The sequence below is a fragment of the Ammospiza nelsoni genome, chromosome 1 (assembly GCF_027579445.1).
Source record: "Ammospiza nelsoni isolate bAmmNel1 chromosome 1, bAmmNel1.pri, whole genome shotgun sequence".
Taxonomy (NCBI): Eukaryota; Metazoa; Chordata; class Aves; order Passeriformes; family Passerellidae; genus Ammospiza; species Ammospiza nelsoni.
The window spans coordinates 69,294,400-69,322,154 of record NC_080633.1 but is presented as its reverse complement, the minus strand read 5'-3'; the positions used below and the strand labels follow the sequence as shown (position 1 = coordinate 69,322,154).

The 27,755-nt window shown below is 39.3% G+C and overlaps 1 protein-coding gene across 2 annotated transcripts; it reads right to left on the bottom strand.

Annotated features, from left to right (window-relative positions):
- ECI2 (enoyl-CoA delta isomerase 2) lies at nt 1-23,883 on the bottom strand. 2 transcript variants are annotated; one of them, XM_059470866.1, is made up of 11 exons: nt 23,810-23,860; nt 14,721-14,908; nt 10,830-10,992; nt 9,469-9,567; nt 7,601-7,792; nt 6,717-6,786; nt 5,268-5,370; nt 4,431-4,551; nt 2,287-2,376; nt 1,315-1,458; nt 1-540 (listed from the first exon to the last, which is right to left on the bottom strand). In XM_059470866.1, exons 3-11 carry the CDS (start codon nt 10,950-10,952, stop codon nt 385-387), a joined length of 1,098 nt encoding a protein of 365 aa, XP_059326849.1. In that variant the 5' UTR covers nt 10,953-10,992; nt 14,721-14,908; nt 23,810-23,860; the 3' UTR covers nt 1-384. The 2 variants fall into 2 exon arrangements, with proteins under 2 accessions (XP_059326849.1, XP_059326840.1); XM_059470857.1 differs by lacking the exon at nt 14,721-14,908 and having other exon boundaries at nt 23,810-23,883.
- Between the last annotated feature and the right edge of the window lie 3,872 nt (nt 23,884-27,755).

The following is a 27,755-nucleotide window of genomic DNA, read 5'->3' as shown; positions in this document are numbered from 1 at the left end:
TGGTAATTAAATATTTCTATTTATTTTTTCATTAATACAGTATTTCCTTTGCCCCAGACAAATAAAAAGAATCATTCATAAGATATTTATTGAAGAGCTATCAAAACAGAGTGCTACAGAATCTCTTGCTTCCTTTAGAAGACAACCTGCTTTAGTATTATTCAGAAACATCACTGATGCCTACAGAATAATGAACTTTTTTCCCCAACCTAAACATCCATCATGGATCCAAGGCACATAACAGTGTATTAATTTTGGGAACCAGGTTTGACCTGGTACTCAGAACAGATATACCACATGGAAAGGTATAAGAATTACTATTTGAAGAGGAAGTTTATCAATGATGAGGTGATGCCAGATGGTGAATTACTCTACTGGTGAAGGTCAGAGTTTTGATTTCTTCTGGAAGAAGCTGACAATAGCATTTACACATTCATCAGACAACCACCTCTCTGTCAGCACTTCACACTCTCTACTGTTGACTGCATGGAGCTTCTCCTTTTCCAAACTTCGTAACAGCTGCTTGGACACTGCCAAGGACTGGAGGAGAAAGAGAGGAACATTGGGAAGGTAAGTTTTCTTTTTATACTTTAATGCTTCAGCAAATACAAAACCCACACTGGAATCCTAACCCAAATGCATTAACATCAGATCTCTTAGCTTTTAGTCAACCTTTTTGCTGGAAATATTTGCTGTTTTTAATTCCCCAGACTGCTAATAAGGTGGAGAAGGCTCATGGGAAGCAAACTAGCAGTTTGTTCACAAGTGCTCATAATCAGGGTAGATGGGCCAAAGAAACAAAACCCACTGAACTGTCTGCAGTGCCAAATGCCACTCACATTACCAGTCTCCTCCTGTCCAAGGAAACACAAGAACTAGGGAGCAGGAACACTGAGTTCAGCAAAAAATTAAAGCCACTCAGTGTCATCTTGAGTACCCAGAGTGCACACTCTATAATAATATTGCAGAACCAGTGGTAAGATTCTTAAATATAAAATACTGCCAAAATAAAAACCTAAAAGAAGCCACCTAAGGCACTCACAGAGGCACTGCACAGGTGGATTAATCAGTACATTTTTAAAGTTTTTCAGCCACTGCATCTCTGTGGACAGTGCACTGTGTTAGATGCCGACAGAGTAGAAGAGAAGGATCTGATTCTCAGCAGCAGAGGGACCAATCTGTGCTTGAAGGAAAATATATTGAGGCTCATTATTTCCATTAAGGATGAAGTGAAACCAAGCGACAAGATAGGTTTGGCAGAAGAAATGGGAATGCTACAGGCTTACAAGGTGGAGAAAAATTAAAAATACTGACATTTTTGGGGAGGCTTGCAAAATCTTCTAATCTTGCCCAAACTTCCTTCTGAAAACTGCTGTCAGGGAAGACTTCAGTCACAAGTCCCTGGGCACAGGCTTCTGCTGCAGTCAGCTTTTTGTTGAAAAGCAACATCTCACTTGCCTATACAAAAAAAATAAAGTGTGATTCAACAAGACACAAGGCTTGAGTTATCTGACAGAGAAGCTGCATGCTTCCACATCACATTCATTTTACTCTCTTGCCTGTTAATATCTGCCCTCTGAAAAGAACATAGAATAGGTGGTTATTATTATTATTGTAATTATTAAGGAACCTCCAGACACTGTCTACTTCAAAGGCCCTGCTTGAGCAGGGTACTCAGTCCCATCCTCCAGGCCATAAGGAAGAGGTTATGCAAGTTTCACACACAGAATCAACCCCTGGGCTCCATCACTAGGGACTGGCCTACAGCTTCTACTGTTCACTAGGACTGTGCATGTCTTTTTGAGCAGAGCTCCAAGGTTGCAATCTGAAATTACCTCATCATAAATGTGTTTGTTCACTTTTGCAGTGATTCCAAAATTTCTAGAACATGTACTGGCAGGCTGTGTCTCACTGAACAGACTATTCTTGGTACTTGGATGTCTATGAAGCACTTGCTCTGCTCTTTAGAGATTTAAACCCTGCTCAAAAAAATAAATTATATTAATGCATTAAATATAAGTATTTAAAACTACCCAGATTTTTTTCTGTTGGATATCAAAAGAAGCAAAAAGGATTTATGCTGTTCTGAGGAAAAAAAAAAGATTCTGCTGTCTCTTCTTTTTTCAGGGTTTTTTCCCTTTTTTTTTTAAATTTTTTTTTCTTTTTACTATAAATTAGTTTCCTTATTTCTAGAATAGACAGAGAAATTAGGAGTATGGACAGAAGACCACAAGATACCAACACACAAAGGTCAGATGATCCCACAGGCTGTGCAGACATTCTTACCTTGGCTGAGCCCATAATTTTTGGAAACAGGTAAGAGGAACATCCTTCTGGGCTCTGCCCAAGTTGGCTAAATGGGGTGTGAAATGTAGCCTGGAGAAAAAAACAGAAGAAAATAAAGGAAACCTTAGATCAAAGCATGGAATTGACATACTAGGACTTCATTTTCATTTTAAATCTTCTACTGAGACAGAGTTCACCAAACACAGCTGAACTATTGCCATAATAGCCTTCAAATACCATCTGGTAACATTGCTTCATCCTCTCAGTGCACCCCAGAGGCAACTTTGTGTAACTCCATTTCCACATCCAACAACCCAATTGATGGAGCTACATTAATTCAATACAGCACTTAGAGAAACTAATGTGTAGGTGCAAAATCTTTACAGAAAGGATGTTCATGCACATTTGCCTTAAATGTTATTAAATACATATTCCAAATAATTTATGAGGCAAAAAGCATTTTTGCCTTTCTGAAGCACACCAAGTTTATTCTTCTGAAAAATTCTAGTCATTGAATCTTCCTCACCAAATGTTAAGCAAATCTACAAAGAGCCTGTGCCAGAAATGCAGCAAGGAGTCATACAAAATAATACCATAATTGCAAGTCAGAACTGAACAGTGAACAATCTGTTAGAACAGACAACAATCAACTTTGAGAAGGCTTCAATAAATTTGAAGGCAATAGGAAAACTGTCATGAAAGATAATCTAAGTGAAAGGCTAGGTTAGATCTTACAGAAATCCTCCAAGAACTGTTACCAAGGGTTCAAGCAAAAGCTGTCCCAGTGCTGGTAGGAAGGTACCAGCAGACTCTAAATAATGAGCTTGCCATGGACTTTAAACACAAATATACAGAAAGTGAAAACTATGTCAGATAAGTATGCAACTAATATAATTAGCTTTAAAACTAATTAGAGATTTTAGAAAAATACAAAGGAAAAATAAGATGCATTTATCAATGATTATGTACACAAAGTAAAAGGAAGTTCAAGTATGAACTTCAAGCCATTCAAGAAAGAAGGACAATACATTTCATGTGTATTTGGATTAAACTTCAACTAAATCCATACTAACTTATGGCTATAAGGAGATGATATGTTCAGGGCAAGTGACTAGACTTCCAAATAGTGTTGATAAAATTGAGAGGTATGAGTAAGAAGATACTACTGATGGACAAATTATAGTTTGTTGGGAACAACTTGGTATGTAGCATGTGATACACAATAGGGAAACCTGCTTTACTGGCAACTTTGCAATAAGGGATCTAGGTGTTTGATCAGATCACAAGTATGTAAATCAAGTAACACAGTGGGATGTCAAATCAGAAATACAGCCTGCAGAATGTGGAGAAGTTCTTCTGCTCCATTTCACGTCAGTAAGACACAAGTTGGAGTGATGTGTCCAGCTTGTACCACTATGTTTAAAGAGACTCAGAGCAATTGGAAAGAGTCCTGAGGAACATGACTGCAGGCCACATGAGGAAAAGCTGAACAACTGGCAACTGTTCAGCTCAAAAAAAGGAAAGGACTGAGAAGAGAAGGTAAACCTGAGATATATTTAATAGGCTAAGTATACTGATGGCTAAGGCCATCCAAGGGAGACTTCTTTAAACTGAGAAACAGGGAAAAATAGGTTCACCCTGTAGAAAAAAAAGATCAGATGAGAGGGCTGAAAGAGGAAGAAGCCAACATTGCTCTAGTAAAAAAAGAGATCTATGGGCTATAACTGACTGAATAAATCATGCACATTATACAAGCATATGTCAGGAGTGACACAGTCATCAGTGATCTGTAATTAATTACTTCAGCCAGTTACTGAACTTCCATTACAGAATAAACTTTTGCTCCCCCTTTCAAACATCATTTCACACCATCTTAGAAGAGGGGCTCTTAGAAAAGAATCTCTGAACTGGAGTTGTTAACTTGATAAGCATAACTATAGCATGGGAGATTCCATGTATGTAATCAGTGGCTGATACACCCCTGTGCTGTTTATTAATACAGGTAGGTGCTCCTTGATGTGATACACAAAGCCTTTAGACTTTTCTGAAGTGTTCTTTTCTTTCAGATTACCCAAAATCAAGTAGTATTTAATAGAGAAAGAAGCTTTAAGACTGTCTTGTGATAGGCCATGCCATGTACTTACCCTGTCAGAAGCATAGACAAGGTCACACAAACCAAGGACTGTTACACAGATTCCAATGGCTGGGCCATTTACCACTGCAATCAGTGGTTTAGGGAAATCGATAAAATGACCCACAAAGTCTCTAGAGAGAAGGGAAAACAGAAGATGAAAGATGTATGAGACACACCTCAAGTGTTTTTCATCCAATATAAACAAACTGCAAAACACGTAATTAGACACTGCATAACAAACCCCATGAGCTAGACAGAAACTGTGTAATGTATGGGTTTTGAGCCTTTCAGAAATTAATTCTGACAAAATAAGAACTATTTGAAACAGCTGCATTTCCTTAGCAATTAAGAATCAAACATGTACATGTCAGCAGAGCTTTTCTAGCTCCTGTGATCAAGTTATGGAAGTGTTTTCCTCTTCAGCTACAGCTGCTGAATACAGCACACTGACAAGAGCCCTCTGCCTATGCATCCATCCCAACTCCACCCATGGGACAGCAATTCCCTTCACAGACTCTGTTTGCAGTGAAGCCCCAACAGGCACAAACACTGTAATGCTACCTCAGCACACAATTCCCTAGAGCTCTTCTGCACACGTTTGAGAAACAGCATTTTGTTTCATCTGACAGCTGCTTCTCCATCCAAGAGGTGCAAAATGCATTCTCAAAATAAAACATGTTCCAAAAGAGGACAGTGTTGTAAGAACTCCATTTCTCAAGCTTCTCTGTGCATTGGGTGTAGAGAACACTGCCTATGTAAGAGTTTTCTGCTGTTTTCTAACAATGCCTGCAAATTATATTTTTCCCATTACAATAACTTATGTACATATGAAACTGAGATGTTCTACTTGAGTAATACTGCTCCATCTTTTGCCATCTTCTCCATTTCACCAGGCTGGACATTAGCAAAATTGTTCAGATCATTTCCACTACTGTAGTAGTCTCCATTTCCTGCAGAGAACACATAGAAGTAAATGCACCAATGGTTTCTGAATAGGAAAGAGAAGAGAAGCTTTCATTTATCTCATTTACATAAAAATTTTATCCCAAGTGTCTAATAACATTAACAAATTAGAGGGATTTTTTCAAAATATACACAATACCTTAAAGGACATCTAGGGTTTAAATGTATGTTTTGACTGTCAATTTGTTGAACAAAATAATCAGTAAAAACCAAAGAACGCTAGCTGTGAAATATTTCATGGGGAAAATTAATTTTCTTTTTTTTTCTGTAACTGTCAGATGGAAAAAATATTTTATTTCTTCCTCTGCACACTTTCTTGGGTTTTTTTTTCTGTCAATTTGCAACTATTCAAACAATTAGATGTGATAAACTTTTTTTTTTGAACAGGACAATGAAAATGTAAGTTGGTTCATCTCCCTTCACCTACCTTCAAACCGATGAAGAAATCAAAAGGAGACAGAATAACCTATTTAATATATGGTAGAGTTCTACATTTTTAGGATCTATTTAGAAAAAGGCACAGTAGTCTAAGGATAAGACTGACAGCACTGCACTGAAATCACAGTAAGAAACAGATAAGTTGGTATTCAATGTATAAGTCAATTTGAGGCACCACCAAAAAAGCAAGAAGCATTTAAAAGCTGACTCCTGCATGACTCAATGGCCTAAATCACCCTATGTTCCATGAGGATGTTCACAGGATGGGACCTACTTTACACTGCAGTGCTCTTATTCACTGTGTGAAAAGGAACAGAAAGGTTTTGCAGAGGTGTTTGCTGTTGACTCACAGCTATATAATGTGTTAGACTTTCCAGCTTCAGTTGTGTGAATCGCCTTTCTTATCTTGTAAGGGCTGTGGTGCACAGCCACTGCTACAGAAAGGAAATCCAGCATCCTGGGAATGGGAACCAGGTGTTGGTAAAGCAGACAGTGGAGAGGAATTTGCAAGCAATTACCTCAGAGTAAACAGGTTCAAGCCCAAATTCACCTTGAATTCACACTACTTAGCTACCGGCCAAAACTCGAGTTTTGGCTAATTTCCTAAAAAGACACTTTTCTGCAATGAGGATGGGCCAGATAGGCAGCAACTCAAAAGTAATAAAGCCTTTAGGAGTGTTCCATATCCATCTTCTCAGGTGAGAAAGATGTTTTAATGTAACAGCAAGCTTGTTTGAAAATTTAAAACACCAGCTTAATGAAAATTTGCCAAAACACTTTGGAAAACCTTTGGTTGTTAATAGAGGAAAGGATTTCCTCACTTAATTTTACCTTAGTCTAAACACAGGTAGGTATTTCATGTCAGTACTATACCTTGGTATAATATAAAACATACCAGTAATAACTGCTATGGTAGAATCGTTTTTTCCAGCTTCTTCAAGTGCTTTGATAATTTCTCTGTACATCTGCATAAAAGGAAAATCAACAAAGTACAAATGTGATGCTGCAAAAGAACCTAAAAATGAGATTGACACTGACAACAAGGAACTCAAGAGACAGATTAGCTATCATCCCTTTAACTGCTGAAAAATTTGTCATGCACAGAAAGTTTGGTATTACATGTGAAGTACTTCAGACCATAAAGACACACACTTGCAATACTGAAAACTTACAGTGCAAATCTAAAGGACAAAATAAAGTCCTTTGGAAGAACAAGCACTGACATGAAAGAGCTAATTTCAATACAGCAGTTTAAGTGGACAAAATAACATACTAAAGAATCAGCAGCAGTGGGGTGAAGACCCTGCTCTTGTATTTCTGCAGTTGTGAACCAGGATGATTGTGATGCTTCCAACAGGATGGACTTACTCATGCAGATAACTGTGGGAAACAGAAGATCACCTACACATAGGTCCAGCAGGACTGAGCCAAAGGCTGCACAAATGCTTTGTTATACTCAACATGGCAGTCATATCTTGCATCCAAAACACAAGCCAGTCTTCCTGCAGTTTGCTATTTTAATTTACTCTAGACCATAATCCTATACTAAGTTTGAAAGAAATCAAGAGACACAGAAAAGCCTAATTTGTAAAATTTTAGCTGAATGATTTCATTTTTTACTGGATATTTATTCCTTAGGTTGTTGTTGGATCCCTCACAAAGGTTGGACCACCATGCTTCAGACAGTTCTGTTGAACCCGTAGTAAGGACCCTTTAAAGACTAAAGTAGCTTCTTCAGAAAGAACAAAATAATTAATCCTCCCAAGTTCATTGTTTTACCTGATGGTTGATGGCATTTTTCCTATCAGGTCGGTTAAACATTATCTTTGTGATATTGTTTTTGGTAGTAACTATTAATGTTTCATAGCCATCGTGTCTGCCCTCCTCTGGAGAAGCCTCTTTCTTCTGGCGAGCAGATTCTGCAGACACCAGACTTGAGACAAGGTCAGCATACTTCTGTCTGGCATCATCCTGTAACAAAAGACAAGAAATTTAAAAATAAGGCAGAAAAAAAGAGATAAAATATTTTAAAAAGTAAGAAGAAAATAACACAGACAAGATTATGAAAAGGGACAATTGAAATCAGGTACAGTACTAATAAAATGGGTACCTGGGAGGAGGGGAAGGTGACTGCTTTAGGGAAAAGAAAATTAAAATCTTCATTATAACATATTCCAGTTAGCGGGGAGAGGAGGGGAACATGTTGTATTTGAGCACTGCAGAACATGCTTTAAATCACCTTAAAGGCAGCAGCAATAGATTCACAAAATGAAAGTGCATAGATGCTGGGATGATGACATTTATTTTGCTGGAAGAGTGCTCCCACCCATGATTAAGATTACCAGAGAGACCTTTGTCATACTCCCAGCATTTACACATTTCTATGGATCCTTTGTTTCTGCTTTCCAGTCAGACATTTCTCCAACAAAAGTTTTTATTTTAGAATATGTATTGCTGAAAATAAGATCACTGAAATAGATCTTATGGCATTTTAAAATTGCTTGAAGACAATAGTTTTCATTTAGCCCTAACATGACACACAGAAGCCTAAAGAATTCTGTCTCCCTATTTGTAAAAAAAGCAGTAATTTAGAAGAATTTTAAGTACTTGGTGGTTACAACTTATTGGCTTGAAAGGATAACATATTTTGAACAGTTCTATAATCCATAATGAGTAGCACATGAAATTGTCTATCCACTCTCCACTCTAAATGGAGGAGCCAATTCTTTACCTCAAGTATTTCTTGACTATTCCTAAAAGCTGCAGGGCCATCTCAAAAATAACCCTAAAACCCCAAACTAAACAAAAGATCAAAATGCACCCCAAAAAATCCAAAGCAAAACAATATCTTATACTCATGAGATTATGCAACCATATTTTCTTCTTAAAAAAAAATATATGAAACCCCTCCTCTATATTAAAGAATCTTTTTGAGACTGAGCTCGGCAACTACTACTGAGCAGCAGGCCTAATGCAGCACTGATACAGATGATTTGAAAAGCTTGTTTCCTTCATTTAATAGCAGCTGAGGAAACCATGGCAGCTCTGTGCAGACATACTAAAGACTGCATGAAAAAGGAATGCTTATGTATCTCTGCATCTTTATTCTCCCTGCTTGCTTCACTTGACTTCTCTAAAGGTTATGAAAGATACTAAAAATATCAAGATATATTGAGAAAGAAAGAATGAAGAGAGGTTCTCAATATACCAATTTTTTCTAGTCTTTTAGTCAACAGCATAAGAGACTGAATTTTTAAAATGGCAAAGCTATGAATATGCTAAATTCAGAGATTTGTGTTTTGTTATAAGAACTGAGAAGTTCAATCCATCTTTCTTAAAGAGAAGAGCAGAATGGACCATAATGCAAAAAACCACTATTCTCATTGGAAGTCAGCACCTCAGATTTCTTACACAGATACAAGCTGGCAGTAATAATGTAGAACTAGGCTTACACACAAAAAAAAAACCTCCAAAGAGTGAAGCAGTGAAGTGATAGAGGAATACAGCAGGAAACATTTTGATGGCTGAAGCAGAGATGCTCAACTAGCATGTAATATTTTTAGTCATCAGCCACTCACTTAAAGACCAGGATACTTCAAGGAAGAGTAATCTACAAAGTATCTAAGTGAAAATATGCGTTTTGTCACCTGAGACAAATTGCCAAGAGAGTTCCATGCATCCCATTTGGCTTTCTTGACAAAGTCCAGCATACCTGGTTTTGGAGCATTGCAGGGACCTTCAGTAGCCTGAAAAGAGAGAGAAACAGACTTATTTAAACCTTTGATTAAAGTTCAGATGACATGGTAGAAAATCTGATGTCTGTTCCGAATACCTATCTGATCAGGATTCAGAATTCAGCTCTGAGAGAGAAGAAATACTGGTTGGACAATTTTCTGACAGTTCACACACTGTGAGGTTTTCAGTGTCTGCTATTTCTAATATTGTATTGGGCTTCCAGAATCACCTAGCCAATATGAGACTGGTTTCCAAAACCCCCATGCATGTAAAGTTCTGCCACAAAAACTGTGAAAATTTTATACATATAGAGAATGTTAAAGACTAATTACCTGTGTGAAGATACCTTTGAATAGGAACTATTAATTTGGATCTTCAAAGTCTGCCCTGCTATGGCAAGGGCATTGGACCAGCTGAACTGCAAGAGTTTGAGCTACCCTGAAGTATTCTATCATCACTTTTCCTGAAGAAAAATAAACTATTGGACAGAAATATTTCAAGTGTGAGGCAGGAAAAAGAGAGAAAGAGGAAAGAGGAAAGGAAGACATTTATGAGCTCACCATTATTAATCAATAGAGCTGTCTTTAAGGTTTTTTAAATGACTTACTGACTGCCTTCCTCAACATAACAAGCCACAGCCTGTACTGATGCTGCAGTCAGTCCTGATCCACAAATACTTAATGAAATACCAATACAAGCCCTGCTATGGGCATAAAGTTATTTCTGCAAAGGTCTCCTTTCATGCTGTGGTAAAGAATAACCTTCACTTGAACTGCGGAGGAACAGTTCCTTGAATTAAAAATAAACAAACAAAAAGCCCCAAACAAAGCCTACAATGACCATACTAAAAAATAGAGGAAAAAACCCCAGAAATCAACTTTCAAATGTCAACACCATTATATTACAGGCCCAGATGACTGCAGATAGAAGAAATTTAAGAGGAAGCATTCAGCCTACTCTTTTTTTCCTAGGCATAAGCCATTTTCCAAAGCTGAATCAATATTACTACATGGAAAGTATCACACAATAGATGCAATTTTGCTCTATTTCTTTGAATAAAGGTTCTACTGAAAGCATGAAAAAAACAGGTGTGGTATCCCTCAGAATTTAGGTTTTAAGGGGCTGGCATTTCAGGAACACAATTTGAGCACATAAAATGAGGAGCCTGTTAACACACAATACATACAGCCAGTATTTCAAACAAATTTTACAGGCCCATCCCCTCAGGTTAAAAATACTCCTTGCCAAACTAAATAAATCAAGTTATGCCTACCTGTTTAAACAGGGCATAGAGTTTCAACTTCACTTCATTCCCAGGATCCTTTTTCAAAAGCTTCAGCTGTTCTTGAGCCTTCTGGAAGTCCTTCTGGCTGACCTGCATGGTAGCTGCAGTCATGTGCAGGTGAATTGCTGGAACCCAAACAGCTTGAGTTGGCCTGGGAGTAAGTGGGGAAAAAAAGATCCCATTACTTCTTTTTTGTGAAAGACTAGAGGAGACACAAACACACTGCTTTTCAAGACATTTAAAGTAAATGCGAAACATTACATACAACATTGATCAGAACAACAACAAGAAGAAAGGTATTAAAAGTCACAAGAAAGTTGCTTTAGAAGTTTGCTTTTGCTGTGATATAATTAACCTCTGGAAATTATTAATTTTTATTAATTATTTAAATCTCATTCCCTTGCGCTCAGCACCTTGAATAATGCATTCAGTTCTGGGCCCTTCACTACAAGGCAGACATTTTGGTGCTGGAATGTGTCCAAAGAAGGGAACAAAGCTGGCAAAGGGTCTGGGGCACAAATCCTATGAGGAGCAACTGAGGGAGCTGAGGTTTTTTAGCCTGGAGAAAAGGATGCCCAGAGGGAACTTGGCACTCTCTACAACTGCCTGAAAGGAGGCTGAAGCTGGGTGGGGGGTCAATCTCTTCTCACAAGTAACAGGATGAGAGGGAACAGCTTCAAGTTGCACCAGTGGAAGTTTAGATTGGCAAAGAAAATCCTCCTAATATCCAGATGGGTGGTCAGGCATTGGAAGAGTCTGCCCAGGGAAGTGGTGGAGCCACCATGCCAGGAGGTATTTAAAAGATGTGTCTATGTGGCATCTGGTGACATGGTTTAGGGGTGGACTTAGCAGTACTGGACTTGATGATCTCAAAGGCCTTTTCCAGCCTAAATGGTTCTATGATTAGCAGCTTGATACATCCATTAATTAAGATGAGCATGCAGCCTGGCTGCTCTTCGTGATCTTTTCAAGTGGGTGTGCTTCTAGCTAGAAACGTTTGAATTTGAAAGTCTGGTTCTCCTTTCAGGGCAGCACAAGTGAAGACTAATTTCAATATGTACTTTGGAAAAGGACTGTAAGTAAACCAGCTTAAGAAAAAGAAAGGCAGTCAAAATATTCTGGGAGAATAACTTCCCACCAGAAAAAGGTAGTTCCATCAAAACCTCCCCCAAGAGTAGCAAACCTAACCCAATTCTATAATATTTCATAAAAACAGGTTTACTTCTGTAAAGTTTGGACTCAAAAGCTAAGAAGTCTTAAAATTTTCATTTATTTCAAGAGGGCAAAAGCATGCTGTCACAGCTTTTTTTTTTTTTTTGTTAAATTGCAATATACATTAAGCATTTTTACTATTTTTAAAATGTTTGCAGTTTATGTCTGAACCTTTCTTCTCTATTCTAGTAAAAAGATAAAAGGCCCAACTTTCCCTATTCTAACTTACAGACACACCTGTCATGCTAGAACATCATATATGATAGATTTTATAATCAGTCTCATTTAAAAATTAATGAGTATCTTCAACGGAGACTGACAGAATGCTTAATCAATTTAATGTTAATATTTCAGTTACAGGACAATCATTTAAACATCATGGAAATCCTGCCTTTTTATACACACCTAATGAGAATTTAAAAGATGTTCTACTGGCTACCTCAAAAATGTCCTCATTGCTCTTATTTCTTAAAGAAAATTTATTTTCTGCTGAACGCCTAGAAGTTGCAGGCAGGAAGTGTGAAGAATGTGAACTGTTCCTCATTAATTTTATTCCTCTCTAATTTTATGTAGCTAGATGATGTCTTATAAAAAGATTTGTAAGACCTACTGTTTTTATGTTCTATTACCCAAAGCCCTTCTTTGTTAATAAAATCAAAGTTCTGATATTTTGGAGAAACCAAGTTTGAATGACAGACACAGAAAGAATATTTTTTGTTATACACAGAATTTTTTTCAAAGCGAAAGGATTTCAGAATTTGCTTCAAAACCTTATGCCTACTGGCATAAGTAGCAAGAAGCCTATCTGAACAATACAAAATGGAACAGGCTATCAGAAAAGGCTGCAAGAACAGAAAGTTCTGTTACTTAAGCTGATCAGCTGTAAGCTTTTATTAAGATAGCAGTGCACCCAGACACACATGGGATAAACAACTCTCACTGTAACCAGCATTCAAGCTGGTGTGTTCAGAAGACTCTGTCAGAGTTTAACAAGTTCATCCCTTAAATAGCCAGGAGGTTATTTAGCCAACTTGTGGACTCAGTTTCCAGCACCAAAAAAATACCTTCAACAGGAAGAAGTGCACCTAAATGGATACAGATACAGGATTTTTAACACTGCATATCTTTCATCAGTCTGTCCTAGAGTCCCAGAATATGACATTTCAGTTCTTATTCCCAAATGTGTTTTTAAAGCCACATTAACAGGAAGAAGAAATGAGCGTGCTAGAAGAGCAGTTGTTTGTTTTGGTTTGGCTTTCTTTTCCTTCAATTTTGCTATCCACCTTTGGAATTACTGGAATGCTACTGTACCCAAGATGATCTGTCTATCTGCCACAAATCTTCTTGTCAGTCTAGGAAGAACTGAGGTAGAGCCCGTGTTTAAAAATGGAGATTTGGGTTTACACCATGTTTGACAATCTGAATTTCACTCCAGCCTGGCTATGGTCAGTATCATAAAAAGGCTTTAAGAATCTCTTTTATATACAATTTGATAATGATCATAAATTAACAAAAGTTGAGCAAGCTAGGGAGAGGAGGATGCCATAGCAGCTGGTCTGAAGGTATGAACACACATATTTATGATTAAGGCTGGTTTGGTTTGAGTTTCTTTGCATTCAGCAGGTTACAGTTACTTACTCCTTATTAAGGATGCAAAACAGAGAAGTTAGATGATAAGAAAACAATTAGGTGAATCAAAAAAGTTGAATGATTTTTCAGTAAGTCCAGGCTCAGAGGAACTTTGCTGTTTGGTTATATTCACTTTTTGCTTCTTAGTTAAATGTTTGGGTACAATTGTTATCTATCCGCTTCAAATACTTCATCTTTCATTCTTCTTTTCCTCCTTACCTACTGTTTTGTAATAGGAAATTGTGCAACCTAGGTGTTTAATAAAGTCTGTTTACAAGAAAAGGCCTTTTATCTTTCATTCTTCCTTGCCGCTTGTAGCTCAATTCTCTGCAGGACATTGATGATTCACCCCATTCCTTCTGCCTTCTGATCTCTACAGACATTTCCTACACATCACAGATGCTCATCAATTCTCAACACGCTAAGGCTAAGCTGATTACTATGACTTCTCTATTAAAATAACAACAAAGGATGAAAACACAAAGGAAAAATTAATTTATCTCACAATTAATTCATCTTGGGCAGGACTTAATTCTTCAGAGGCACACACAAACAGCAGTAAGAAAGCCCCTCAATCCCAATTAGATCCACAGCGTGAGGAGATGACTCCTCTCAGCTGGCACAGCAGCACTGCCACCTCTGGCACTGCACAGTGGTGCCATGCCACAGTCCCAAGGACAGAGAATGAGGAGAGGCTGCTGCAGTACAGCGTGCCACAGCTGGTTCTCTCCATCTGCTGCTCCCTTGCTGTGACATTGAGTCCTTCCTGCTCACTCACTGGGCAAATCCATGCCCCACTTCAGCAGCCACACAAGACTTTGTGGAAACCAGGCAGGCACAGAGCCTGGAACCTGGCATACAGGCTTTTAATCCAAGCAGAAAAAGAAGCCTACAAAAGACAACCAAAAACCCCTCTGTATTTCTCTTTCTCACCTACTCACTGCAACAAAGTGAAATCATTTCCTTCACAAAGTTTCCTGTTTATTGCCCTGCACCAAGTGCCTAGTTAGCTGCCACTGCCCCACTGCTACAAATTACCTTCACTGTAGGCAGCCACAGAAGAGTGGTGAGGGCTGGGCAACCTCCCCCAGCTGGGTAAAAAGCCAGCTCCCACCAGAGAGACAGAAGCAAGATGAGTCACAACTTGGCAGCGCAGTCAGAGTCCATGACAAATGCCTGTGCTCTCCTGCAAGACCAGTCACTGGGGACTTCGCAAGTTGTACACTCTGGAAAAAGAAATAAATCCTGGGCATCACTGTCTGAACCTGAAACATGCAGGTTGACAACCATTCTGTATTTATTCCCTTGGTTCAGACATCTCTTTGCTGCCATTCAGTCATTCAGGATTCCTTGGAGGCTCCTCATTCACCCTATTCACTCCACCTGCTCACTTAAATGTCCCTTATCGCAATAAACATTCAAATGTCTCTTAAATTTAGGACTGCAATCACACTGAAAGTAATTTCTCACTGTTTATATTATTCACAAAAGACTGCAGAGCCTGTTAACAGCAGGCCTCTCACTTCTGTGTAGTTCTGTCCCTTGCATAAGGACTTTAGAAGAGTTAAAAATGCCAACTCTTTGTAAAATAGTGACTGCTCACTTTCTAACTTTTAAAGCGTCACAATACTCTCCTCAAAGATTAAATAGAAGTCAAAAGATCTCTTTGCACAGGAAATATCAGACACACTCAGCAAAAGAAAGGGAGGGATATACCTGAAATCTATCTTCCATTTACTTAGTACAAGTTTCCTTTTAAACATTAGTAGATCCTGGGGAAATAGAGCACATAGAAAAGCAGTTAAAAATCCTACTAGGATTAAAAGCAGCGGGTGGTGCTAGATACACATGGGTTTAAAACTCCTGGCAGAAATGGAAAACACTCATTTTACATTATTTTAAGTAGCTTTAGGGAGACAAGCAAGAAAAAGAACAGGAAGTGGTGTTAGAAGCAAGAAGCACATTAAACTGTCACTTGGAAGAACTCTGCAACATCTTTTGTCCATTATGTATAAAACTTCACACCATGTGTACAACATCCCTTCTTTGCCATGATCTCAAGGTGCTGTCATTTTTTCCATTGCTCTTTCCACACTATCCTCATGCAGAACAGTGAAGGGCATGGCAACCACCCCTTGCCATTTCCCACACACAGTTTTGCAGCATCACAAAGCAGCATTATTTCTGCTCATGTTCTTTCCATCTCAAGAGAAAATTACATGAAACCCTGGTTTGCTGGCACTGTTTGAAGAGTTATATGGGTATTTTTGTTTTTTTAGTTATGACACAAAGCAATCAATTCCCACCAACCTCACGGTGCTCAGTGCTTGGTTATAACCTAAAACAAGCTTCTGATTGCATGCCTCTCCTGAACCCCTGCAAAGAAGACACAGCACATGTTTCCCAGCCCAACCCACACCTGATTTGCAGGTGCCAGCCAGACCTCCAATTTTTATATAAGGTTCAGGAGCCTAAAAGCTATCCCAAGAGCTTCACCTGCCCCAGCACCAGCAAGTGCTGCTCCTAGAGACTGCTGTGAAGTCACACAGGAGGAGAGCACCCAAATCAGACCTCCTTGCTCCCTGTCCTGCTGTGGGGACATCCATCCACAGCGAGGAACCACACGTGCCCCCTGCCAAGGTCACTGGGGCAGTCCTTGCCTGCTGGTGCCTGGACAGCACCACTCCAACCAGCTTCAGGCTTCATTCCCCTTCCTTCAGTAGCACTTCTCTCACTTTGAGCCTCCCTTAAAATTTTCCTGATTTTTCTCCCTGGAGGGTAAAAAGGATCTGGAGATGGAATAGCAACTTTGGATCATCAGTTCAGCTACATCAGGGAGCACAGGTGGTGGAAAAGCTTGTCACCACTGGCAATTGTAGCAACTGTTAGGAAATGAGGAGTGTAAGGGGAATAGAAACCTGTGTTTAAACTGTAACCATGAGAAAGCGAGTGAACCTTCTGAAAATAATGACTCAAGTCTGACCTGACACCCCAACTTCTCTCATTCCCCCACCAAGTCTTCATATCAGAATCTCTAACAAGAATTTAAAGAAGAAAGTTTAATTACCAAACAATCATGACAGTGAGCAAAGCATTAGCAGTACCACGCTTCCTTGATAACCAGGAAAATATTTATCATTTTCCATATTCACTTGCAGCATTCTCTGCACACAGTAAATTTGTTCGACTTCACTTTATTTTGCTGACAAGAGGAAGCTATTGTCTATGTTGTTAACATAAAAATGATTAGAAAATTTTAATCTGCAGGTTCCCCAAGTTATCATTCATCATGCCATTGATTATATTCTACTGAAACCAAACAGATAATAATGTAACATTAAGGACTCATAAATTTTTTACATAGCTCAAGCACTTATACAGCAATATAAGAGCTTTTCCTATACTGCTTAAAGTGAGAGGGCTCATTTCTGCCATATCTCTCCAGTTACTCTCCCCCTATAAGCTACCTATACCAGAGCTGGGAAAAAGAAGAGGCACCTGAAAATGCTAAAGCAAAATGAGCATCCTGTGGCATGTCTGGAACACTCATTGCTCCTTTAATGTTGGAAAAATAAAGGAGAGCTATGGAGAGTGTAGATGGTGTATCTACAGATAAATTCTGGATAGTCTCTTCTGGCTGTAGAAGAAAGGTAAATCTTTCTTTCTTTATGCCATCTTATTACAGGCTGTTCCCAAAGAAATTCATATCAACTATACACACTTTTCACCATATACTCTTTTCAGATTGTTTTTTTCTTTTCTTGCTATTGAATTACTTTATCATGTGTGCCTATCAAATCAACAATGCCTGCTGCTGCTGTTAGATTTGCAGCTGCAAAGCACCCTTCCTTTAAGTTGTATAGACAGATTTTCTTACAAACAGGAGCTGTGTATAATGTTAAAAGCAACCTCAGCTTGACAATTTTTATGTTAATAAAGGCAAATTGCTTTAGGCTTTTAGTTTTAGGTCTGTCCTTTCAAGTTTCTTCTCTTATACTGGGAAATGTGGAGTAAACACTAGGAGAAGGGAGGTGGTGAGCAAGTGGCTGCAGGGTACTCCACCTGGGGTTAAACCACAACAATCCTTTTTGATGCCTTGTGTGGGGCACAAAGGGTTGAGATAACAGATCTGACCATGGCACGTTAGAACAAATTTGTTAAAAGCATTTAATAAACCAGCTTAATCAGCTGGTTACAATGCTCAGAGTTACATTTGCTCAGAGTTCTTGCATGTGTGCTCACAGTCCTTGTTCCATCCACGGGGTCTTATCAGCATCAAAGTTATTCTCTAGAAATCAATGTATTTGGTTCATTTGGGGAAATACCTAGTTTTATTAACCATGGCAACCCCATGAAGCAGTTGATGACTCAGTAGACAGAACTCCAGCCTTCCTAAAAAATCCCCAAGATGTATCCCTTCCTGTTCCACCAGCATAATCCCTGGAAGTACTCCACTATCCTGCAGCATGGAGTAACTAAAATTTACTGCTATTAGGCAATAAGAATGTTTCTAATGTTCTCATATTTCCAAGGTATCTTACTAGTAGAAAACATCAGTTCAAATACTCTATAAACAATTTACTTACTGCTACTTTAACAAACAGAAAGAAATTAAAGCCAAATTATTTTCCCCTTTACATTAGAATGTTTCAAGCATTGTTCTAAAGACAAGTTTAGTGTATAAATCCTTATCAGCTTTTACTATTTTATACTCCTACACTGTTTTGACATATAAAAACTAGATGATAATTATGTGTCTGTTGGCAAATTGAAGTGCTGAATCACTGTTGTTTAGTGCAAGTGGCTCAGCTGTGCTTGATAGTTTCTTTTTCAATATTAAAGAATAGCTAAGAATGAAGGCTCTAGATTACCATTCCCTGAGATATGAAGTGATCTTTGTGCTCTATACAGACACAGTTTTGTTTTATTTTATTTATGCTCTCATCACAGCTGCTGGGAGGGTCACTAGGGTCATCTCCTGAAATCTCCACAGGAACTCTCTCTTTCCAGCAGACGACTGGACATGATGAATGACTAAATCATGAGAGAACCTCCTGTATGTGCTAGTCTGTGTAAGACATCTCTAAAAGCAGGATGGTTTACAGACAGAAACACACTTTAAAGTTAAAAATAAGAATTTCAGCAGAAAAAATATAGAGCTGCAATACTCATACATGTGACATTTGCTGAGAACCACTCAGTTTACTGCAGCATTTGGAGAGCAGCAAACTCAAATACATTCCTTACACATCATTATCCAAGGTGACTTAACAAAAAGTTATGAATAAATACTCAAAACCCGTGGAGAAAGGAAAATGCCATTTTGATTTGGCTTGCAGGGACAAATCATGTTGGCTGTATGGAGAGCAAGAACATGTATACTTTAATATTAATGGCTTATGGCTTCTTGACAAGGATACAACCAGCTCCTGCAGCTTCCACCCACATCAGAACACCCACTGACACTCCTCACAGTGCAGCTGAATCAGTGAAAGGAAACAAAAATTTTGTCTGAGGCTTACTTTCTCTCCTGAACCCATGACACCCAGATACAATAAGGGTGGGCAAAAAGCATACTGAACAAAACAGTAACAAAGCAGTATTTGTCAGTGGCTTATTCTGCACAAATCCAGATCTCTTTCAGACAGCTTAGAATTAACACTTTAGGTCTAAACACAAAGTAGCACACTGCTCTTGGTTTGGTCAGTATTTCCAGCACCTACAATCAAACAGACCAACAGGTTGTCTTTAAAGACCTGGGGCAATTTATTCAACAAAAATCTGGTAATCTGCAATGGAAATTACACACATACCCAGGGACTTCATGGCATGTCTTACTAAGGCAGTGTAAAAAGCTTAAATTATAGCATTTAGAAGGCTGCACCTAAAGCAGCATCTCCTAAGAAAGAGGTCAGAGGATTGTGTTGAATTGTGCCAGCTCTAAGTGGGTATGCAACACAGGCAGAGTCAAACTGGCCTCTGCTATCATTGTAGAGATCATGAAGAATTATTGATCTGGGAAAGAGGCAGACAACCCATATAACTTGGAAGTTCTTCCTCTGAATATAAAGGTGCTTCATCTGGCTTTCTACAGGCAATTAAGAAAATCAACACAAAACCACACAGATTCTTTTGTTTCAGAAACAAGCTGACTATACTGACATGTTTGAAGCCATAGGAATTTTACAAGCATGTGTATCATGGTATGAAATGACAGCATATTTAAAATTTAAAATTTGCCCTGTTTAATGCTTAGCTCACAAGGACCAAATCATTCAAGAATTGTTGGCCATTCTATAAGCTAAATTCCTCCTACACCAGACCTTATGCCAGAAAAAATATTATCAGAACACCATACCAGAAAAACAGTAGCTGCTCTTTTGGAGGGCCAAAGAATCATCAAAGAATCCATACAACACAATATTTCTAATCCTCAAAAAACAATTTTTATTCATAATTAAGAACGGAATCTCTTCTACTCAACACTGGTGAGGCCAGACCTGGATTACTGCATCCAGCCCCGAGTTCCATAGTACAAGAACCATGGTCATACTGGAAAGAGACCAGAAAAGAACCACAAAGATGGAGCATCCCACATATAAAGACAGTCCTAGAGAACTGGGATTGTTCAGAAAGCTGTGTTCCACAACAATCCATCCTCAGGATTTCCAGACACCTTGGCTTGATATTAGCTATGGACTGTGAAATCCAGCTCAACTACACACAGCTTGCTGCTCTGGATTACATTTTGTTGATTTTAACTGCTGTGTGTATTTCCATTCAAAACAGCTTAAGAGTGTGCTTACATAAGGACAGAAGTTTACAAGACACTTTTCTGAAAAACTATCCAATCATCTCACCACTACCTTTTGTCTTTTAAGTTGTTTTGGTAAAGCAGCATAAGCAAACAAGATCTAGTAATCCCTGCAATTAATACAAGTATTTTCACAGAAAGCCTCCCATTAAGAGATTTAGTTGTTAATTTTGTTATTCATTCCTTTGACTAGTTAAGCCCAATATTCAAAACACAGCAGATTAGTTTATTCCAGTGGCTATGTTTCAGAATTCTGGCCCTTAAAGAGAAATTCAAGATCCACTGGTGGATCTTGAATGAAGAACCTTTCTTAAAGACTCTGAAAGTTACCTTAAAATGCTATGGGAAGCTAATTTTACCTGTATTTTGCAAAAACCTACTGCAAAAGTCAAATGGCACAAGGTTTCAAAAAAGGAAAGAAAGTGGTTTCTTTAATATATAAAACAAAAAAAAAATTGCTACTTGAAAGGTAAGAAAAGTATGATGAGCTCTCTAAACTTCCTACTGACTTGCACCGAGACAGAAAAGACAAAGCTTAGGGAAAAAATAGGTTTAAAATCTATTAAATCTATTTTAAAATTCAAAACAGGAGTGTGTCCTGCTTGCTTTTCTGGTGGCCAGGCAAGGGTCTGTGACCCACATAACTTAGATCACAAACACCAACTGTAACTACAGACCTGACCTACCAAAAGGAAGTTTGCAAAGATAAGCATGGTTATCTTGAGCAGGAGGAGCAGAGTACCTGAGCACTACAGAATCCAGCACAAGCCAAGGAGGCTGATAAATGGAAATCTGTCACAGAAAAAGATGTTGGTTGATAGGGAATATCAAAGAACTGAGCAAGGCACACCAGTGCAGCCTGAAATACAGCACCAAGAGGCACAACTTCAGAGAGTCAGAAACCAAAATGACTATGTTACTGTCTGGGTTTGACCAGGAGAGCGCTCTTGGAGAAAGTCTTGGCACTGCTGCCAACTCACTCCCCCAGGTTTGCTGGCACATACAAGTCAGATCCCTGCTAAACTACATTAAACTGGGAGATGTCCCCCAGCCACTGACAGACAGTCAGTGCTGGGATCACACACAAAGGAAACCCCCAAAACAAGGACAGCACAGATGGAGGTTTCCCAGCAGCAAGCATTTGGTGCCCACTGGTCTGTCTGACCTGCCCTGAGCGCAGATAAGGCTTCACAGCAGTGGTGTTGTGGAGTCCCCACCTCAAAGATCTGAGAGCAAAGACTGTCAAATGCAGACAGCCCCAGCAAGACTCTTCTGAATGTGCATTTGTGTCAGCATTCCCCCTCCTCAGATGAATTCAAACTTGAAATATTATATACTGCAACAGTTATTATATACTGCAGCACAAGAAGAGCTTGTGGAACCCCCAGTTCCATGTCTGAATGTCTTGCTCAGAAAAACAAAATAAAGCAAGAGCAATTCTTGTGGTTTGCCTTTATACTTGTACAAGTCTTCCTCTTTCAATGTTTCAAAGATAAGAGTCTTTTTTTCCAAGTTTAGACTGCAAAAAATGCTTCCTAAATTCACCAGCACACCAATGTTGCCAGTGTCTTTGATAAAATTCTTCTTGCATACTGCTAAGACAGAAAATAAGGCTCACTTTTCTGGTGCTCCAGCATTACAAAAATTGTACTATTTTTCTTTATTATAGCTGATTAAATACTAAAAACATGAACCCATGTTCAGGATGTATTAATAAATACTGTTTTATGAACTGCTGTCTCATATAGAATCTTGTCTTTTCAAATACATCTGACTCCACCAGCCTAATGATGATCAGCAGCCAGTCTTTTACGTGTTTTCCCAATTTAGAACTGCTTTCCCTCACTTTCATTGTAACAACTTAGCTACATTAAATTAATATCATTTAGCTGGGAAAGCTTGCATAGAGAGGTCTTTTTTTTAAATGAGCACAGAAGTCGCACAATTCTCTTTGTTTCTCCCTCTGTCTTAGAATGTTCATGTACTTACTTCAAATAAGTTCTTACAAAGCTTTGGGTGAAAAATATTACAATTTAATGCATAAATGTCTTACAGTTTTCTGGCTAAGATGTGCTCATGCCTAACAGACATACTTGGATACTTGAGTAAAACCATTTCATTTATGAAAGTGTGCATTATAACAGTCAAATCTGAATGTTGTTGCCAATCAGAGTATCACACATCTTTAAATCTATTGGTATGACAATGTCTGCTTCACTATTCTATTTTGGACTTGTTTACTTATTTATTATTATTACAAGTATATATAGTATTAGTATTACAAGTGTATATATATACTTGCTTACTTTAAAGTACACTTAACACATCTTGCTTTTTCTTGAGTATTAAGCTATTTTTGATTGGAGGAGGAAAATCTATGAATTGGCATACTTTGTGGTTCTAATTCATATACAAGCAACTTCACAGTGGAATTTCCAATATAGCCATTTTCAATAAAAATGTATATCACACAATTCCAAGTGTAATTGCAACTCAAGCCACCCCTTCTGCTTTCCACTGCCCAGCTAACTCTGAAGGTGCACAGCTGCTGCAGTGCACAGTCCTGCATGTGGCACTTTATTTGGAAACAGCTTAAAGGCAATATGTAATAAATAAAGGTAGAAAAGATACTGTGTGATTGTCTGGAAAGCCAAAACAGTCTTACAAGGAGCCCTAATTAGCTGGACACACAATTAAGCTTGGTTTTGTCAAAGCCAGGCTGGATGAGGGTCTGAGTAACGGGTCCAGTGGAAGGTGTCCCTGTCCCTGGCAGGAGAGCTGGAATTAGATTAACTTTAAGGTCCCTTCTAACCCAAACCATTAATGGGATCATTACATGATCTATGGGACTGACAAAATAAAATATAGAAAACAATAAAAGGCCCGAACACACACACTCTTTTAAACATTTCAGTACATGGATACCTCACCCCCAGCCTAACCAAGAAGTTTTCTGACGGCGAAATATTCGCCTCAGGAAGGCATCAAACACAGGTTTCCCACTCCCACGCTGTGTTCAAACACTTAAAGGTGCTTGGCACGGCTGGAGGAGTCCCCCAAGTTTAGCAGAAAGCGATTTTCCCCGTTTTTGGGATGAGAGCGGCGCCCGGCCCGGTGCAGTAACGCCGCGGCCATGCAGCCCGGTGCATGCAGCGGCACGGCAGCACGGGCGGCTCCGCACGCCGAGCCCCGGCGGGAGGCGGCGGGAACTGCCCAGCCCCGGCACGGCACCAGCACCGGCACCCCCGGGCCCGCCGCTGCCGCCGCCCCGTGAGGGGCCCCGCCGGGCAGCCCCACAGCGATCGGCACCCACCTTGTCCCGCAGGGCAGCCGCCAGCACAGCCTCCGGACAAAGGTCAGGGCCGCGGACGCCATAACCAGGGGAAATGAAGGCGGGAGGGGAGGAGACGGCAAACCCCGCCCCGGGCATGGATCGCCGCCTCCACGGCCGCGGAGAGGGCGGCCTGAGGGCGGGGCCGGGACCGAGCTCCGCCCTGTCGCTAAACGCGGGTGGGATCTGCTGTGTGTGGTAGAGCTCTAAAGATGTGCCCGGGAATTGCGGAATCATGTAGGTCGGAAAAGACCCCTGAGTCCAACCTATGACCGAACACCACCTTGTCAGCTAAACCATGGCACCAAGTGAACTAGCTGAACCTCGTGCACTTGAACGCCTCCAGGGATGGTGATGGCACCACCTCCCTGGACAGCCCATTCCAATGTCTTCACTTTTTCCGTGAAGAAATTCTTTGTAATGTTCAGCCTGAAGCCTTTCTGGTGCAGGTTGAGGCTATGTCTTCTCATTCTGTCGCTGGTTGCCTGGGAGAAAAGGCCGATCCCACCTGGCTTCAGCCTCCTTTCAGGCAATTGTAGAGTGATAAGGTCACCCTTGAGTCTCCTCCTCTCCAGCTCCTCCTCTCTAACTCCCAAACTACTGATAATAAATGATGGAGAGCAGCTTAGTGCCCCAGCTCCCTCAGCACCCTTGCATAAAATCCCATTTAGTGCCCTAAACTTGTGAGTCTAAAGGTGCTTTAGGAGCTGCTCAGACCCTAAACTCACCCACAGCAAGGGTATCAAGAAGACCAGGCAGCTCCACATGCTGCAAATTCTGCAGGGTCAGAAATGGAACCAGCTTTGGCGCAAACCTGGTGGTCGGCCAAGATCACCAGAGCAGTCAATGGAAAACAAAATGACAGGAAACTGGAGCCCTTTCAGGGGGAAAAGTCATAAGCTTGTCCCAGTCCCTCCAATAGCAACTTGTAGTGGGCATTGCATCATTAATTACAGCCACTTGTTGTACTAAGTTTCTATTTAGAAAGCTCCTAAAATGTTTGTGTTCTTGTTTGTACACAAAAATCATCTGGCAGGCTGGTTGACTTGGTGTCTGTACGTCAGTGGCACTGGCACTGTGTGAGGGCAGAATAAACACTGTGTCTGCCCCATCTCATTTGAAAGATATCACTGTCTATTGCTTAGCTTTTGCTCTTTCATCTTCAGCTCCAGCATGAAGGTATATTTAATTTTCCCTTGCTAGTGTTACTTGCTCTGTGAAAGATGTTTCTGAAGATCCTCACAATTCAGGTACTCAGCTCTGTTCGTTTCCTTTCAAAAGACATCTAATAAAATCACCTTTTAGTCCAGGGGCTTTCCCCCCTTTCTCCGCAAAAGTAAATGTGTTTAAGACTCTCCTCAAGGATAAATGTTCTGAAGCTGCTAATGATCTGCAGAGTTCTCCTTTCTTAAGTGTTTGATTAGAGTTTTCCAAATAGTACATAACTGATAGAGATCAGCAATCAGGATGGCACATTTTTTCCCTTATACTGTGGAAGTCATGATGTGTGACCCGAGCCAAATCACAGGTAGCTGGCTTTTTCTAATGTAGACTTGGGTTTCAAGTATGGGTGTTCTTTGAACTTGATATATGACTTTTACTCATGATTACAGATCTAAAAGCCTAGCATTTCTCAATTTCAGAAACAACCTTTATTGGTTTACAGTTCTAGCAGACCTACTTAAAGCAGGTATTTATTTGTGTTTTAGCCTCTCAGTAACAATTTCCATCTCTGCTACACTAGACTGTGATGTGAAATTATTTCACATTTGCAGAAGGCTTTAAGAGCACTCTCCTGAAGATGCTGTAGTAAATACTTCTGTTGATCTATATCCTTATTTTCCCCTAATCAAGCAAAACTCATGGCTTAAAAGTATGTAACTTGTTAGAGACTGTATTTTGAACATATAAAGACAAACTGAGCTGAGTTTTGCTCTGAGATACAGCATCAAAGCTTATGCTGTGAATAAGAGGAGAATTTGGCTCTAAAATGCTAGCATTTGTTTTGTTAAGTTATAGGAACACTTTTTTATAAACTGAAACCTTATGAGCAAAAAATTTAGTGTTGTTATTTGTAAAGGCCAGAAAAATCACTACAGAAATGCAATGTAATGAATATCAATTGAAAGTTTACTGTAGTAGTATTGCTAGCACTAAAGAAATGAATCTAGAGAGGGCTCCCTAGAGGACTCATTTAGTTGTTTGCTTTAGATTTATTGTTTGACAAACAAGTCCCTCATGGCAATTCCCTCTCTAGCATTTTATTATTAATGGTAAGATGAAGATTTTTTTTTTCCTGGCTGCACTTTTATCCTTGGGGTAAAATTCTCATGTTCTTTCCTTTAGCTTATCTTCATATTTTCTGCTACTGCCTAGAAGTTTAATTTTGCTTAATTTCTTTATGCTGAATGTATGTCAGTTTTAATAGACCAGGCTTTTTAATAAAGTCACATTGGAGCTTCTGAAAATGCATGAACATTTTCCAGTTTTGCCTGAAGACTGCAAGAAGGCATCTTTGCATTCCAAGATGGATTGCATACTATAGGATTAAATATAGACTCCAGCAGTATTTTGTGCTTACAGAGAGTGGCATAGAGAAATTGTAACCTCAGTGACTTATGTTTCTCATCACCTCTCTAAGATACAGATCACAAATCCTGTATTGTGTCTACAAGAGTGCAGTTTTCTCTGTCTGTCTCTAGAAACCTATACCTCCAGGTGTCCTCCTTCCTTTTTTCTTTTCTCTTTTTCCTTCTCTAGTTTTTCTCTCAAATTCCTAGCATTCATCTCAGTACTCAGGTGAGCTAAGACATAAACACTCCCCCCTTTTATGAACAGCCCATCACACAAACCTCTCTCTGTTCTATAGGTGGTGTTATCTTTTCCTTACATGTGCACTATGGTTTATTTTCTTACCATGTTTTTAACTGTTTCTTCTTTGCGATAGATTCTTATTCCTGGAATTGTGATCTTGGGGGATCAAGGTCACAAACCTTACAGCTTTCAGTGTGGCTCAATGTTATGCACTTTTCTTCTGTCCCTTTATATATGGGCACATTTATGTGCTAGAAAAAACACTGGGCCCTTCTTATGAAATACCAATTCATGCACTAAGTTTTCAGACCACCAGATCCTGATGTTTTGCTTGCAGAATGATTGCCTGTTGTAATCTGTGCTTGCGTGCTGTGTGTTTCAGCATAATTGCAGGTTCTCTGGTGTGTTGATACAAGCCCGAACAGTGTTTTGCGTAACTTCGTGGTGGAAGGGAGGAATGGTGTTGACACAATCAAAGCTGATTTTGATATACTGAGGTGATCACTCTATCATTTGTATCACCAGTTTCTTCACGAAATTTGCATCACCAGTTTCTTCTTCTTCAGTTGTGCAACATTCTACAATCTGACCAGCACAATCATCTTTATTTTCTTTTTCTGTAATGATCATTCTTGCATCTTTGCAATAATTTCTGTACTCATTGTTTTGGGTGTTTGATTGTTTTTCCTATAGATTTTCTAAAATAAGCTTTTTGTAATGTTACTGGACGGAACTCATTACTAAGGAGTTGAATATTTGCAGTTCTTTACCATGACAAGGCAGCTGTTCTCTCTTTGATGGAAATGTTTATCCAGAAAGCGGATGTGTTGTGTACTATATTATTCAGAAATTGATTTCCATGACAAATGGTTTTCCCCTTGAAAACAAGTCCAATAAATCCTGCAAGACTTACTTTGTGATGATTTTAGAATGGTTTTTGCATTGATGATGGCAACCTGTTTTAGACATGTGAGAGAGGGATTTTCATAGCTTTGCTGCTACAGTGTAGAAAACTACAATATTAGCAAAGGGCATTAATCACTGATGTCTTTGGAATCTCCTGTTTACATGGGACCTATTTTTTTCTCAGCATGAAAGGTATGCTCAGTTCCTG